Source organism: Pseudorasbora parva, chromosome 2 (genome assembly GCF_024679245.1).
Source record: "Pseudorasbora parva isolate DD20220531a chromosome 2, ASM2467924v1, whole genome shotgun sequence".
Classification (NCBI taxonomy): domain Eukaryota; kingdom Metazoa; phylum Chordata; class Actinopteri; order Cypriniformes; family Gobionidae; genus Pseudorasbora; species Pseudorasbora parva.
This window is the reverse complement of record NC_090173.1, coordinates 4,124,157-4,141,210: the sequence shown is the minus strand read 5'-3', so window position 1 is coordinate 4,141,210 and position 17,054 is coordinate 4,124,157. Positions and strand designations below refer to the sequence as shown.

General features: G+C 38.9%; 2 protein-coding genes across 2 annotated transcripts; one reads left to right on the top strand and one right to left on the bottom strand.

The window, feature by feature from the left end:
• Positions 1 to 3,912: 3,912 nt before the first annotated feature.
• Positions 3,913 to 5,165, bottom strand: LOC137048146 (zinc finger protein 271-like). Its single transcript, XM_067426170.1, has 2 exons — positions 4,490 to 5,165; positions 3,913 to 4,364 (listed from the first exon to the last, which is right to left on the bottom strand). Exons 1-2 carry the CDS (start codon positions 5,163 to 5,165, stop codon positions 3,913 to 3,915), a joined length of 1,128 nt encoding a protein of 375 aa, XP_067282271.1.
• Positions 5,166 to 11,508: 6,343 nt separating this feature from the next.
• LOC137048140 (zinc finger protein 501-like) lies at positions 11,509 to 12,015 on the top strand. Its single transcript, XM_067426158.1, has 2 exons — positions 11,509 to 11,623; positions 11,714 to 12,015. Exons 1-2 carry the CDS (start codon positions 11,509 to 11,511, stop codon positions 12,013 to 12,015), a joined length of 417 nt encoding a protein of 138 aa, XP_067282259.1.
• Positions 12,016 to 17,054: the final 5,039 nt, after the last annotated feature.

Below are 17,054 nucleotides of genomic sequence, written 5' to 3'. Positions count from 1 at the left end.
CACCCTCCAGCTGTAGAAGTTTTTATTAGTTATCCCCTTCCCTTTTTGCATTTTTAATTTAAAATAAAGTTTTGTTATACTTTTATTATCCCCCTCGTCTGTCTGCTCATTGGGGCCTTTTGGGAACTCCTCGGGGTGGACGTAGAGGGAGGAGCGTGACTGGTGGTCCGCTCCGACCTGTGACACAGGCTCTCTCTCATTATGTCAGCAATTTGACCGATCATCTCCGCACATCTAACATTGTCATATGTGGGATTAATATCAACTCCGTTTTTGCTGTGGAGTCTGAGAAGCAGCCCAAACTAAACGAAAGGTTCTTCATCTTTCGCAACAAAGTATGCAATGTTCATCTTTATTTGCAGCTGCCTCCTCTTCTCCTCCTCTGATAGCAGCACTTGCCTCCTTAAGGCTGCTGACACCATGCCCTATGGTTTCTCCTGTCTTAGCAGGTACATATCTCTACACTGGATATGCTGCTGCGAGATTTTATGTTTCGTTACGCTATCTCTTTTCAAATGTGTATTACCTGACACAAACAAAGAGTTTCCAGCCTGTTTCTGCCCTCTACAATATTTGCAGAACATAAGGTTGTTCTCGTAAACCAGCCATGGGGACATTTTCAGCCAGTTTTCATTAAAGTTATATGTTCTCCCACTGCCGGCTCCAGAGGATGCTGCATTTATTTAATTAAAAATGCAGTAAAAAACATAATACAGTGAAATATTATTCTGATGTACATCATCTATTCGCTACGTGAATATATAGTAAAGTGTCATGTATTTCTGAGATCAAAGCTGATTTTATCATCCTCACTCCAGTCTTCAGTGTCACTAATCATTCACATGAGGATTTGATGCTCAACAAACATTTATGATTATTATCAGTGTTGAAATCAGTTTTGCTGCTCATGGTGCTGCTTCATTTTGCATACCATTCAAACATTTGTGTTAAAATTAAAAAAAGAGAGAAATTAATACTTTTGTTGATCAGACATAGGCTACATTAAATTGATCACAAGTGATATTTTTTATATAACAAAAGATAATTTATTTAATAAATGCTATCCATTGAACCTTCTCATATCAAAGAATCCTGAAAAATAAAATGTATCATGGTTTCCACAACATTTTTAAGCACTACAACTGTTTTCAACACAGATAATAATCAAAAATGTTTCTTGATTATGAAATCCTCATATGAGAATGATTAGTGAAGGATCATGTGACACTGAAGACTGGAGTAATGATGATAAATTCAGCTTTGATCACAGGAATAAATTACACTTTACTATATTCACATAGAAAAGGCTGTTTTCATTTGTAATGGTATTTCACAGCATTACTGTTTTAACTGTATTTTTGATTAAATAAATGCAGCTTTGGTGAGCTGAAGATGAGCTGTCCGTTAGCACTGCATTATTCATATATGATATAGGCCTACTTTATTGTCAATAAATAGCCTACATTGAGGCTTGAAAAACACACATAAAGCATATATTGTCGCAATCGTCTGATTGTCGTCGTCACGTTTCATCTCTCATAACGATCGGTTTCCTTTAGCTGCAGCTCCAGCGTGACAGTAAGTTTCTACGAATCCCCTTTTGGACTTTCTGTGAGAGCGCCCCCTTCCTCATATTTAGATATGAATAAAAGGACAGCAGGTCATGCATAATTATTTTTTGTCTCTGAATTTAAATCTTGATGTATTCACATTGGTTTCTATGTATAAATACACTTGCCCGTGACCTCAAGAAGCGCTGAATCAACCGAGGTAGAGAAAGCTGTCGTTAGCGTCCCTGTTAACTTGCCCGCCCTCGCGCAGGTAACGCTGGTTCGAATCGCGCTCGAAGCGGGTCGACTAGGATCGGGGAGACCCAGTAAACGTGCGGGGGATGAAAGTAAACTTTATTAAAAGTTAATCCATCACTGCATATCCTTAAGGTAAGTCAAGGAATCAAGGTTTTGTAAAAGGATGTATTTTCTTCATCATCTTGGATGGAAGGTAGAAGTCTAGGTACTGTTAAAAAGCTTGACCAATTCATCTGGATTCACACAAGAAGAGCTGGCAGAAGAGGAATTAACACATCCTGAACATTGTGAATGATGAGATTTAGTCAGAGTACATGACGACACAGAGTGACAAATAACACAAAACTAAGTGAAAACACTAAATGTGTAGGGCTGGGGATAGAGCAAAATACTTTTTAGGCATTGACCGAATTACCTCGATAACATTGAGTATCAAATACAAGTACCAAAACGGCCCCAAATTTTGATACCTTAAGCTGGGCATACACTGTGCGATTTCAGCAAGGTTAACTACTCACACTGTATGACTAGATCGCATGCGATGTAAAGCCAAAGCTCATGATTGATGTGCTCACACTGTGCGGTCCGACCGTCGAGTGCGTCTTGACTGCTCACACTGTACGGGTGAAAAATGCGCAGTAAAACCCCCCTGGCGACGATAGACCATGGTGTATTATAGAGAGATAGCCTATCAAATGCATCAGCTATTGATATCAAGAGGATTTAGATTTTATGTATAAAATTATTATTATTACTAGAGTAGGCCTTTTATTATTAAACTAATATTACATTAATTTGTCCCCCTCCCCCCAACAATTTCAGAATGCATAATCGACACACTGCATAATAAAATAATAGATAGATTACTCCTCACTATTAAAAAACATTTAGCCCGATTAAACAAGGAATTATAGGTCTATAATTATATGATTATAATGTCAGAACACTGCAATAATGTCCGTCTCAATGAAAAGTAAGAGCAGATTTATCTAAAAACAACTTGTTTAACACAAAATGGGCCTACTTCTCTTCTATTTTTTTCTCACAATATGGACCAAAATAGAAATATTAAGAAAATAATTTAAGGCAGTAGGCTACGTTATCAGCATGTTGAATTACATTCATCTCTATCTTGTCTGAGAATATGCGCCGAAAGCTTGTCAGATTTTACTTTCACTTTCTGTAGGTTTGAGACTGCGTTTGCACATTGCGTGATATCCACTGACTCGCGTTCATGAATTAAAACGGGAAAAGGGGGAAAAAAAGAAGAAAAAAACAACAACATGACATTGTGTCAAGATTGACCACGGTTCCCACTTTCCATCATAATAAGATTAAGTAGGCCTAGGCTAAATATTAATTAATATTTAAAAAATAAATAAAATGTGAAAGTAAAACAAGTAAATTAATGATCAACTAGCTAAATTAATAAGAGGCACTGGCTATATACAACACAAACTGGAGGTACAACAGTTTACTTAATTTCTGCTATTTGATAGCTGACTACATAATTAAAGATCTCCCTCGTATCGTTTTCTTCCTTAACGCTTTTAAAAATTAAATGGTTAAACTTCTGCTTTCGCGCAGGCGCAGTGAGGTGAAATAGGGCAATCAGTTCGTGGCTTTGCTTCAACTGTGCGATAACCTCACGAGGGGCGAGCAGAATTTCTGACGCGCCAGAAATTCATCCGACCATCCGATTTCTGATCGTGAGAGGTTTGGCGCCTCTCGTTTCCCCCTGTACACTGCACGAACACATCACGACAAACGACGCACGATAAACCTGAAAATCGTCCCGAGACAAAAAAAAGAGTCGCACGAGTCAGAATTCGGCTCGAAATCGGACGAAAATCTCACAGTGTATGCCCGGCTTAAGGGGTTCAGTAGTCAAAGTAGTCAATCCCTCCGTGTGAGGAAGATTTGTGTACAGTCTGTGGTGTGAAAGCAACTGATGACTTAACATCTCATAATGAGACTCTCGTAATAACGGCTCCATGTCTTGTAATAATGAGACACTTTCTTGCTAAGATGAGAAACTTTCCAAGCAGTCAAAAAATTCTGTCAACAACTAACTTTGTTGCTCAGCACATAAAGATGAAGATTCTTATTTCAGACTGTAGTGATGTGGTTTCTCCACTGCATGGATCTTCATGTTTTTCTTCAGGTGACTTTTAAAAGAGAAACTCTTCCTGCACTGCTCACACGTGTGCGGCTTCTCTCTGCTGTGGATCCTCTCATGTGTTTTCTGATCTGATGACTGACTGAATCTCTTGTAAGGTTTTTCTCCAGTGTGGATCTTCTCATGTATTTTCTGATCTGATGACTGACTGAATCTCTTGTAAGGTTTTTCTCCAGTGTGGATCTTCTCATGTATTTTCAGATCTGATGACTGACTGAATCTCTTGTCACAGTGTGAACACTTGTAAGGTTTTTCTCCAGTGTGAATCTTCTCATGTGTTTTCAGATCTGATGACTGACTGAATCTCTTGTCACAGTGTGAACACTTGTAAGGTTTTTCTCCAGTGTGAATCCTCTGGGGCAGTTTTAAACAGTACACTGTCGTAAAAGTCTTCCCACACTCATACATCAGTGTGTATTTTCTGATGTTTATGCAAGTATTGTAGCCGTAAAAAACTCTTTCCGAATGTGGCTTCTCCTTTGTATAAACTCTCAGGTGTAACTTTTAATAGAGAAACTCTTCCCGCACTGATCACACGTGTGCGGCTTCTCTCTGCTGTGGATCCTCTCATGTCTTTTCTTACTTGATGACCGACTGAATCTCTTGTCACAGTGTGAACACATGTAAGGTTTTTCTCCAGTGTGAATCCTCTGGTGCTGTTTTAACTTACTCCCTGTAGTAAAAGTCTTCTCACACTCAAAGCACATGTACTCTCTCACACCAGTGTGTATTTTCTCATGTGTGTGTAAATGTTGAAGCTGTGAAAAACTCTTTCCACACACAAAACATGAATGTGGCTTCTCCTTCGTATGAACTCTCAGGTGTCTCTTCAGGGTTGATGTATCAATAAATGTTTTGCTGCACTGATCACATGAGTACGGCTTCTCTCCTGTGTGAACTCTCATGTGAGCCTTAAGGTTTGATGATTGGGTGAATCTTTTCCCACACTGATCACATGTGAACGGCTTCTCTCCGGTGTGGATCCTCATGTGACGCTCAAGATCTTTTTTGCTTATGAAACTTTTTCCACACTGAGTGCAGGTTGTAGATTTCTTGGCTCTTGTTTTCTTTATAAATGTCTTTTTAGTCTTTGAGCGACTCAAAGGTTTTTCTCCAGGTTTGACATGATGTTTCTCCTTCACTTCTCTCAGTTCTTCACTCTCCTCGCTCTCTTCCATCACGTCTGAATTCAAATAAAAATGTATTCATTTAATTTTCAGTATATCAGTTGCACAGTTAAGTGGAGTAGATTGTATATGTTTACATTTTGGAGCACAGTTTTTTATTAGCATTATCCGTGTCCTACATGTTTTACTCAACCTTGTTAAGGCTGCCATGATTTTCCTCATTTGAAATAAAAGAGCATTTCTCAAAATTGTAACGCAAAGGAAGTGACATCATCGGGGCTCTTTCTGAAACATGATGGGAGGAGGACAAGAAAATAATCTCAGTCCATCGTCTCAAACTGTACAGTGTTGATCACATTCATCAACCGTTTTACCAAAGTTACAGTGAGAAGAATAATCTCTATAACTGTGAATAATTTATGAGAAATAAAACTTTATCAGTAACTATAAATCAGATTAAGCAAGTTTTGCTTAAAACCCTGTCAGCCATTCTGGATTTACTTTATATATTTTGTTTAAATTCGTTGTTTACTGTCAATTACTAGAAAAAAAATCAAAGTCAAAATCACTATACTGTAAACCATATTGAGAAATGTACAATATTTTGGTAACATGGTTGCAAAAAAATAGTGAATCATACAAAAGCTAAAATAATATTTAGTTTGACCTGATGTTGACAATCAATATGAACGTTTCTCCCTTTACTGACCATTTGTTGAACACAAGCAAGAAAACAATATATTAGATAGTGTGACTGCATATCTAAATGTGCTGAAGTGTTGAGTCTTCCTATCATGAATGTTCTCCAGCATCATGAATGAATGAAGAATAAACACCAACCTCTTTGTTCTTCAGGATCTTCAGTGTGTTTCATTCTGCAGGTTCTGGATCACTCGTGTTCTCACTGTCCTCTTTAATTCACTCAGTCTTTGCAGATTTCAGCTCTTCCTGATGCTTTGATGCTCGTCTTCACTTGTAGACTGATGGAAATATTCCAGCATTTATTGATCAGCTGATGTGGGAAGAGCTTCACTGATTATGTGATTGCTGTGGGAGGAGCTTCACTGATGATGTGACTGCTGTGGGAGGAGCTTCACTGATGATGAACTCTAGTGTGGAAGGAGCTTATCTGGCCAAATCAAAAATATTTCAGTTAGGCCTACTATGCTATATTTGTTTTTTTAAATAATAAATGACAACAGAAAATAAGTAATGGTAAGCAACAGGTGAAAAAAGTTGAAAGCATAAAAATAAATAAACTTACATAGTAAGTCTGTCGCTTCATCAAACTGTATAAAGTGTGTGTGATGGTGTGTAAATATGAGGATAAATACCGCGAACTGCTGGACTCACCTCAGAGACTCGACGAAGAAACTCAATGGGGGGAGGGGCGAGCGAGCGGTGACGTCATCAGTCGCAAACGCACACGCTTATTGGACGCCAGGATTGCAGATTCACATTTTTACTAGTAGGCTATTTTCATTTTTTACAACTTAACTACAGTTACTAAAGTGATCCTGAGTGGCTACTGAGTTTCAGATCATTCGATTTGGCTAATTTACTTTAACCTTTTTTTCTTTTTCTGCCAGATCAAATATTCTAATATTTACTCAAAAGTGTTAAAATTATATATATTTTTTACATTTTAAATAATATATATAATTATACTATAGGCCTATATTTCTAATTTGTATTGCAATAAAGTGAAAGTTGTCTTTCAGTGGAGCAGTTTAATAGTCTTTTGTCATATATCCTGAGTGGAATAATGTGTTTGTAAGAGCAAACAGTCAGAATAAAGTGAGATGATCTGCTGATGATCCTGAATGTCTTGTTGAATGAGTGTTGATAGTCTGAGGCTCATCAATATTAACAGAGCTGCTGAAAAGACTCTTTATTTCATCTCAATAGTTCCTGTTTTCACCTCATTTATTATGATGATGTCTTCACATCTCCTGTAAATTCACACTTAAAGCTCATTTCATTGGGGTCAACAGACTGAGGGGATTTATCTCTGAGTTTTTCTTACCATATTTTTTATTTGGAAGAATTCACATTAAGTTATTAATTATTTTCTATATTTCTGCAAGCTGAATAATGTTTTTATTGATTAGAACTAAATTGAGTATAATCTATGAGAATATTCCCAAATAAATGATCCTACCGCAAATCCTCTAATATAGGCCCGGGCTTTTATTTTACTCAAGCACATCGCGGTCCAGGCCTTTATTGGAAGGAGGACAGAATTGGAGGCAGGCCTCAATTTCTATTTGAGCAAATCAAACTACCATTGAATAAACATGAGATTTTGCGCCTATTTCAACCTATTATAGTTATATAGATATATAGATTTATATAGATCAGTGGTCATAACTCTGTTTTTCAGGGGCATTGGCCAAAACGTGATTGGTTGGAGCAAAAACATGCTACAATTGGTCATCTGATTGGCTTGAGTAGACGGTGGGTGGAGTCTACATATTTGTAGATTTTTTTGAGTCTAGACGCTAGAAATGTTTCAAAACCCACGTGCAGTGCTGCTATCCACAAATGCGCAAGACGAGATCCACAAATGAAGAGGAACCGATTCACAAATGAATGCAACTTATGCAAGGCAGAGTTGTGTGTTTTTGACATGTGTGGATTTTTTTGTTACTCACAAATATCATTGTATTTATTTGTGAATCTAATTTATTTTTGTGAAACTCCCGCATATATTTCTGGATCTCATTCTCTTGATTTGTGAAATTATTTATTTTTTGTGAATAGCTTTACATTTATTTGTGGATAACAATATATTTGTTTGGAATAATGCAACAATATTACCCCCATACCTCTGGTGGTGAGCACGGCCACTCGCACTGGTGAATTGTGACAGTAATCAGTGTTGGAAGTGTGTTGCTGGGACTGGCGTTGTTTCAACCAGCTGCACCTACAATAAAAAGTTACATTTAAATAATGTTAAAAGCAATACAACCTGGAAGCTAGGTCTGCATAATTATGATTAAAATAAATCTTAAACTAAAGGGATAGTTCAACCAAAAATACAATTCTGTCATAATTTTAATCAATGTAATTTATCATTAGCCAGGTTAAGATTTGAATTTATTAATGTATTTTTTGCGCCAAAAAAAACCTAACTAACTTTGTTGCGGCCGCAACAAAACTTAACCCGGATGCACACTTTTAGATTTATTATAGTCCTTTACGATTGTTCCATGTCAGGCTGTACAAACATAATCAGTGCTGTAAGCCATGTCACACTGTACGATCAAAACTGTCATGAATGTCAGACTGTACGATAGTTGAGGCGCGTTAAAAACAGACGCATGCAAGAAAATTAGTCCGGAGTTTTAAATCATCAATCAATGACTCGTTCGGTGACTGTGTGCTGCATTGCACACGGGATTGAAATGGTAAATACACTCAACTGAGGCTAATTCGACACCACACCATCAGTCCTCATCCTCCTTGATCTGTCTGCTGCCTTTGACACTGTGAATCATCAGATTCTTCTGTCCACCCTCTCATCCCTGGGCATCACAGGGACTCCACTCCACTGGTTTGAGTCCTATCTCACAGGTAGGTCTTTTAAGGTTTCCTGGAGAGGAGAGGTATCCAAAACACATCAACTGACCACGGGGGTTCCTCAGGGCTCAGTGCTTGGACCTCTCCTCTTCTCCATTTACACCACATCATTGGGAGCCATCATTCAGGCACATGGTCTCTCATATCATTGCTATGCTGATGACACACAGCTCTACCTCTCATTTCAACCAGATGATCCCACAGTAGCTGCACGAATCTCAAGCTGTCTGGCGGACATCTCGGCATGGATGAAAAAACATCACCTGCAGCTCAATCTAGCAAAGACTGAGCTGCTTGTTTTCCCTGCTAACCCCACCATACAACATGATTTTACCATCCAGCTAGGTTCATCTTTGATTACTCCTTCAGGGTCGGTCAGAAATCTTGGAGTAATCTTTGATGACCAGCTGTCCTTCAAAGACCACATCTCGAAGACGGCTCGGTCATGCAGGTTTGCATTGCACAACATCAGGAAAATCAGACCATTCCTTACAGAGCATGCAACACAGCTTCTTGTCCAAGCCCTGGTCATTTCTAGACTTGACTATTGTAATGCGCTTCTGGCTGGACTTCCATCTTGTGCAATCAAACCGCTGCAAATGATCCAGAACGCTGCGGCACGTCTTGTATTCAATGAGCCCAAAAGGGCTCATGTCACACCTCTATTCATCTCTCTGCATTGGCTACCACTCGCTGCCCGGATCAAATTCAAAGCCCTGACTCTTGCTCATGGATCTTCCACAAGCGCAGCACCCGCATACTTCGACTCACTCCTTCGCATCTACACACCCACCAGAAGCCTTCGCTCAGCTAATGAGCGAAGGCTTGTGGTACCATCACAGAGAGGCATGAAATCCCTCTCTAGAACTTTTTCTTTCATTGTTCCTGGTTGGTGGAACGATCTTCCGTCCTCCATACGCACAACAGAATCACTCGCTTCATTCAAAAGACAGGTAAAAACTCATCTCTTCCATGAGCACTTAATCTTACATAAAAAAAAAAAAAAAATTCTATTTCTCCTTTCCTTTTCTGGTCTTTGCTACTCTGAGCAGTGTACAAATCTTGGTATTTAGGGCACTTTTTGTGTTTCGTTGCCTCTTCTTGACGGATCGCTTCCTGTTCTCCTGAGTTGTAAGTCGCTTTGGATAAAAGCGTCTGCTAAATGCATAAATGTAAATGTAAATGTAAATCCTCAAACAAATACATAACGCTGCACAAAATAACCTTAAAAAGACTCTGAAATGCCAAAACCTCACTTACCTGAAGATATGCGTGACCGAAAACTCATGAGAGCAGATGAGAAAATGCTGCCGTATCAGTCAGATTGAAGCTTGGAACATACTCTGCAAGAACAAAGAAATTTGTTCGTTTTCTTGAGGTGGCAAGAACAAGAACAAAGTTTGTTTTGGCCAGTACAATCATACTTCATGAGAAAAGCAGGTGCCAATCATCTGCGTTTCTCCACATTAACCACGCCCACTTTAAATCTCTGACCAATCACACAATTGTTCTCGGACACCCACAAGAAAAAAGTTCTGCTCAGGTGATGTGTCGAGAACAAGCTGCGAGAACTCTCAAAACAGGGCTGTGAGAACAAAATTACGTAATTTTGTTCTCGCAGCCCTGGGAGCGAGAACTTTTTTCTCTGTTCTTGCGGAGTATGTTGCAGCCTTGATTCCACTAATGAGATGCAACCACCTGAGGTGTGAAATCTCGGATGTCAGCTGCGCTTGATTTCAGGTGTCCTGTGTTTTTCCATATATAATCCAAAGGTTTACCACAAGTCAGCCTTTCTCACTTTGTGCCATAGCTCAAACACATATGGCCCTTATGTGTACATTGTTATCTGGACCATATACCTCTAAATGAGTTGTGAACCAAGAGAACATTTCCCGCTGATTTTAAAGTTTTGGCAAAACAAATATGTTCACATTCTGACCCATATCTGTTCAGCCAGGCCATATCTGGGGTGTGTCTTCAGGGCTGGTGTATCAAAAAAATGTTTTGCTGCACTGATCGCATGCGTACGTCTTTGCTTCAGTGTGAACTCTCATGTGACTTTTAAGGTGTGTTGATACATCAGAGTGACAGCACATGTGAGATGTTTTGGAGACAAAGTTAAAGAGGCCAGGCTGAGATGGTTTGGACATGTTCAGAGGAGGGAGAGTGAATATATCGTTAAAAGGATGCTGAGGTTAGAGCTGCCAGGCAGAGGTCTAGAGGAAGACCAAAGAGGAGGTTTATGGATGTAGTGAAGGAGGACATGAAGGTAGTCGGCCTGAGAGAAGAGGATACAGAGGATAGGACTAGATGAAGGCAGATGATTCGCTGTGGCGACCCCTGAAGGGAACAGCCGAAAGAAAAAGAAGATCTTTCTGAAGTTTCAATCCAGTGCTACTCGCAGTCGATGCTGAGTCCTCAAACTGATCGACTGTGTCAGATGTGTTGGAAGACATGCTGTCAAGCCAAACTTGATCAACGTTCTTCTTACCTCTTTTCCCCATGCATAAAAAATGTCAAATCGAAGTTGTATAACCTTTTTACTTAATCTTTCCCATTTTTCCATCAGGCTGTAGAAAGAGCCCCGATGATGTCACTTCCTTTATGTAAAAATTTTAAGAAAAGATCTGTTATTTCAAAATCATTCCAGCAGTATCAGGGTTGAGCAAAACATGTAGGACACAGATAATGCTAATAAAAAACACAATTATATAACAATAATCATTCCAAAATGTAAACAATACAATCTACTCTACTGCAACTGATATACTGAAAATTAAATTAATAAATGTTTTCTTTAATTTCAGACATGATGGAAGAGAGCGAGGAGAGTGAAGAACTGAGTGAAGTGGAGGAAGAACATCATGTCAAACCTGGAGAAAAACCTCTGAGCCGCTCAAAGACTAAAAAGACATTTATAAAGAAAAGTGCACCTTAAAAAGTCACATGAGAGTTCACACTGAAGCAAAGATGTACGCATGCAATCAGTGCAGCAATTTTTTTTATTGATACACCAGCCCTGAAGAGACACCTGAAAGTTCATACGAAGGAGAAGCCACATTCATGTTCTGTGTGTGGAAAGAGTTTTTCACGGCTGCAATACTTGCATAAACAGCAGAAAATACACACTGATGTACGAGATCACATGTGCTTTGAGTGTGGGAAGACTTTTACGACAGTGTGCTGTTTAAAAGTGCACCAGAGGATTCACACTGGAGAAAAACCTTACAAGTGTTCACACTGTGACAAGAGATTCAGTTGGTCATCAAGTAAGAAAAGACATGAGAGGATCCACAGCAGAGAGAAGCCACACGTGTGATCAGTGCGGGAAGAGTTTCTCTATTAAACGTCATCTGGAGAAACACATAAAGATCCATGCAGTGGAGAAACCACATCACTACAGTCTGAACTAAGAATCTTCATCTTTATGTGCTTTTTGACTGCTTGGAAAGTTTCTCATCTTAGCAAGAAAGTTTCTCATTAATACGAGACATGGAGCCATTATTACGAGTCTCATTATGAGATGTTAAGTCATCAGTGGCTCATTCACCATCACGCCCCGGTCTCACTCGCTCCTCCACCTAGCCACAGAAATATTGCACATATTTTTCATCCGCGCTTCTAACCGCCAGCACGGAATTAATTATCCGCCCACATCCCAGCCCGTTTATTTTATAAATGTCACAATCCAATCGTTTCACCCGTTTTTAGCCAGGACTCTACTGCTAGCGAGGCAGCGGGAAACACAAACACACACACCAGGCATGTTCTATCTAATGCATCAACGCTGCGCAGACCAACCCGCATATGATTTCTAAATATTGCGCGAGCGTTTCAAAAGCATAAGGGGTCGTTTGTAAATCATCGGCATCAAAACACAGCGAATCCAACGCATTCATGCAGTTCGCAGTAATTTGTATAGACAGTGATTACAAACGAGCCGCAGCTATTAGCTCCGTTAGCTGCTATTTAAAAAATGGCGGATCTCAAGTTTGTGTTCATCTTGTTGACCCCGCCCCCAGTGCCTGGTGTAATCAGTTCTTACTTCTAGCCCAGCAATGTTTTGGTGCTACTTAAGAACCACTTTTCCTGGCTCGGAGCTGGTGCTTTGGCTGTGAAAACACAAAGAACCGATTTGATACTAGGCTCTGGCTCCGAATTAGCACCAGCTAAGAGACTACTTGGATGGAAAAGGGGTATCTGTGTTGCCAGGTACTCTGACTAAATCCTATTATTCACAATGTTCAGTATGTGTTAATTTTTTCTTCTGCCAGATCTTCTTGTGTGAATCCAGATGAATTGGCCGATCTCTTTAACAGTACCTGGACTTCTACGTTCCATCCAGATGATGAAGAAAATACATCCTTTTACAAAACCTTGATTCCTTGCCTTACCTTAAGGATATGCCGACAGCAAGGTTTTCAGACGGAAATCCAGTGGATAAACATGGCTCTAGTTGTGGAAGAGGCGTGTGAGACACTAGCTTGAGTCGGACCTGTAGGAAAACACATCAGGGATATATGCTGTTTCTTCTACAGAAAGACATCAGTGTCTGCTCAAACCACATTGTTATAAAATATATGTATACATCAGAGAATTTACTGATGTAATTTTCACATGTGACAATAAAAGAAAATGAACATTTACTAAAAGAAAAGTGTTTTTCTTTCCTGTAAAAATATACAGACCTGAACTGGCTCTTGTCGACAATCGCAACCTCTCAAATCTCACAATACAATAATGATTATTATCTCATGACTCATTTGATCAAAAGCTTATCTTTGTTGCCCATTTGACTGTCTCCATCTCACCACAGCTTTACACACCCAGCAGAAAGAGAGTCACTGGAGTAAAGAGAAGTGGCGTGTAATCATGTGTGATTATGGCAGGGCTCGACATTAACGCTTGTCCGCTTTTCTGGGACAAGTGGATTTTTTGAAGGGACAAGTGAAAAAGAATTTTACTTGGCCAACAGACAAGAGCCTGAAAACAAAAAATAACTAGCAAATCACCAAAATGCACGAATGATTAATTGTGTGCCTCGTGCATTAATTTAGTGTAAGTGGCGATCGATACTGGTGGATAATAATGAACTGACGATAATAAGGTCGCGCTGTTGATGCTCGTGCAGCCTCTCGAGGAGAAATTACAACACTAGAGCGTTTAAGCCGTTTCCTGAATAGCATCACGACTGAAAATGACACTGCTTTCATATGACAGTTTCATAAACAATTAATTAACATTCACTTACATTTACATGCACTTAAAGTCACTTACATTTTAGATGCAATATTGAGTGCTTTTGTTCGATTTCAGCAGCAAAAATCGTTCACACACAGCAGAACCGTAACGTGTCTCACAGCTAGTGATCGGGAGTCGACTCCAAAAGAGTCAATTCCTCGACTCTGAATAGCCCCAGAGTCGGGATCGACTCCAGTACAGGAATCGATTCTCAGTGTCGACTCCTGTTGCTGTGTCCGAATTCCAAAATCGCTCTATTTTACTGAATCTCTCAGTTAAAGTGCATGGAAGTTGAGTGCACTTTAAGCAAGGAGTGAGTGAAACGAAGCAAGCCACGACGTAATACACTGCGTCGTGTACACCACACCGCGTCAGAGAGCTGTCGCAGAAACTTCATCACACACATTTATTTGAGTGCTTACTTTAGAAATAAAAAAACAATCATAGCGACTTTAGTTTGTAATTATAGCCTTCCTCCATGCTAGCTTTAGTTTAATTGATGGTAGGCTATATATTATTGCAATAAATATAGATTTGGTTTCCCATGGTAACCATGTGTTTATTAAAACTAACCATAAATCATTAAAATATCAAGAAGAAGTGCATCAATAGGGTGCATTATTTTATGTATAGTATCTTTACATGACCTTTTAAGACAATGGTCATGTGCGTTTAGTGCCATCGACAACATCTTTTTTCGTGACTTTTCCTAGGTTATGTAATGGATACAGAAATGTTGATAGCCACGAAAGTCATTGCTAAATTGGACTAATTTGGAAGGCCACGCTAAAAGTGTGTGGTTTAAATAAGATGATTTTAGGACTTTGTGTTGGGAGAAAATAATTTAAGTGTGTAACAACAGCAATTTTGTCTGATTTCTAATAACCCTGTAGTGATGTAAAGTAAATGGAGTTGAGGAGTCGATTCCATAGACTCCCACAGTGGGAGTCGGGAATCGGAGTCGACTCCAAAAAACCTGGAATCGAACACCCCGACTCACAGCAACAAGCATGTTACTGACCGATTCAGTGTTTGAATGAATCGTTTGAATGAACGACTCAATGACTCACTCATTAAGACGGTCACCTGCTGCCACCTACTGGAGGTTTAGTTTCATGTTTAAACATACTTTCCAACATTTCTTATGTGTCTATTCAAAACTACAAATCTCAAAACATTATTTAATGCAGTTGTAATTTTTCAGTGTAAATTATTTAATTTTATTGTTAACAGCCATAGTGTCTTAATTTAATTTAATGTATTGATCAAATTTAACAATATAAAATTAAACCTGAAGCATATAGCCTATATTTAATAAGATTAGGGGGGAAATGCCCTTTATAAAAGGTATAAATATCACAAATTTGAAACGATTCAATAAAAAAATTAAAAGTTCAAATTCACAAATATGCAGATTTAAATATGTCAAAGCTGATTGAACACTAGTGAGAATATTGCTTCAAAATAAATTAGTTACAACACACACATACACACACACTGGCGGCAGTGGCTCAGTGGTTCATGTAGGTTGTCTACATGCCAGAAGGTTGGTGGTTCAATCCCCGGTTCCACCTGACCAAGTGTCGAAGCAAGACACCTAACCCCAGCTGCTCCCGACGAGCTGGATAGCGCCTTAGGCCGGGGACACACTGCAAGCGTGTCGTGAGCGTCTCGGCTGCGTGGCGTGTCCGTTTTTATTTCGGCTCCCATATTAACCGGTTAGCGCTTGCATACTGCCTGCGTCAGCCGCGCGGAAAACGCGTGCATGCTTCAAATAGAAGAGTCGCCTATTTTTCACGCGACATGCGAGTGTGTTGGAAGCGTTTCTAGGCAAAACAGCATAGGAAAAGGAGTTTATATGCCATTTTGACACGAATACATATTAATAAATGACATTTTCATGTGTGAAAGTCTTTAGGTTAACATAAATGAAGATATAGGCCTACTTGTAATAACAAAAAACAACATAATTATCGTTTTGAAATATTAAACCTGTCAATACAGATTGACGGCCTATATTGCCGTCAATGCCAAATATATGTATGGTCAATAGGCTACTGCCGACGTTGTCTTTGCTGTATCAATAGGCAATATATTTATATTTAACATGAAGTATAGGGCTTCCCAGCAGCAGCAGCGCCGCGTCAGACACGCTTCTGGTGTGCAAAGACAGAGAAAACGCTGCGCAGCCGCCCCGCGGCTGACACGCAGCAGAAATGCCACGCTTGCAGTGTGTCTCCGGCCTTACATGGCTGACACCGCCGTCAGTGTATGAATGGGTTAATGTGAGGCAAAAATGTAAAGCGCTTTGGATAAAAGCGCTATATAAATGCAGTCCATTTACACACACGCAAAATAAAAATAAAATATTTGGGAATATTCTCATAGATTATACTCAATTCAGCTCTAATCAATAAAACATTATTCAGCTTGCAGAAATATAGAAAATAATTAATAACTTCATGTGAATTCTTCCAAATATAAATAATGGGAAGAAAAACTCCTCAGTCTGTTGACACCAATGAAATGAGCTTTAAGTGTGAATTTACAGGAGATGTGAAGACATCATCATAATAAATGAGGTGAAAACAGGAACTATTGAGATGAAATAAAGAGTCTTTTCAGCAGCTCTGTTAATATTGATGAGCCTCAGACTATCAACACTCATTCAACAAGACATTCAGGATCATCAGCAGATCATCTCACTTTATTCTGACTGTTTGCTCTTACAAACACATTATTACACTCAGGATATATGACAAAAGACTATTCAACTGCCCCACTGAAAGACAATAATTCAACAACTCTCATCTTCATGAACCTCCACAGGTAAATAACTACAGCAGCTTAATATGGGTCTGAATTTAGGTTTTCTAATAACTACTTTCACTTTATTGCAATACAAATTAGAAATATAGGCCTATTGTATAATTATATATATATTATTTAAAATGTAAAAAATATATCATTTTAACACTTTTGAGTAAATATTAGAATATTTGATCTGGCAGAAAAAGAAAAAAAGATTAAAGTAAATGAACCAAATCGAATGATCTGAAACTCAGTAGCCACTCAGAATCACTTTAGTAACTGTAGTTAAGTTGTAAAAAATGAAAA

Bases quoted from the DNA above. Each gene is read 5' to 3' on its own strand.
- LOC137048146 (XM_067426170.1), bottom strand. From the start codon at position 5,165: ATGGAAGAGAGCGAGGAGAGTGAAGAACTGAGAGAAGTGAAGGAGAAA. The intron at 4,365-4,489 runs GTTACACCTGAG...CTTTTACGACAG, and splicing joins GAAGAGTTTCTCTATTAAAA to TGTACTGTTTAAAACTGCCC.
- LOC137048140 (XM_067426158.1), top strand. From the start codon at position 11,509: ATGGAAGAGAGCGAGGAGAGTGAAGAACTGAGTGAAGTGGAGGAAGAA. The intron at 11,624-11,713 runs GTGCACCTTAAA...TTGATACACCAG, and splicing joins AAAGACATTTATAAAGAAAA to CCCTGAAGAGACACCTGAAA.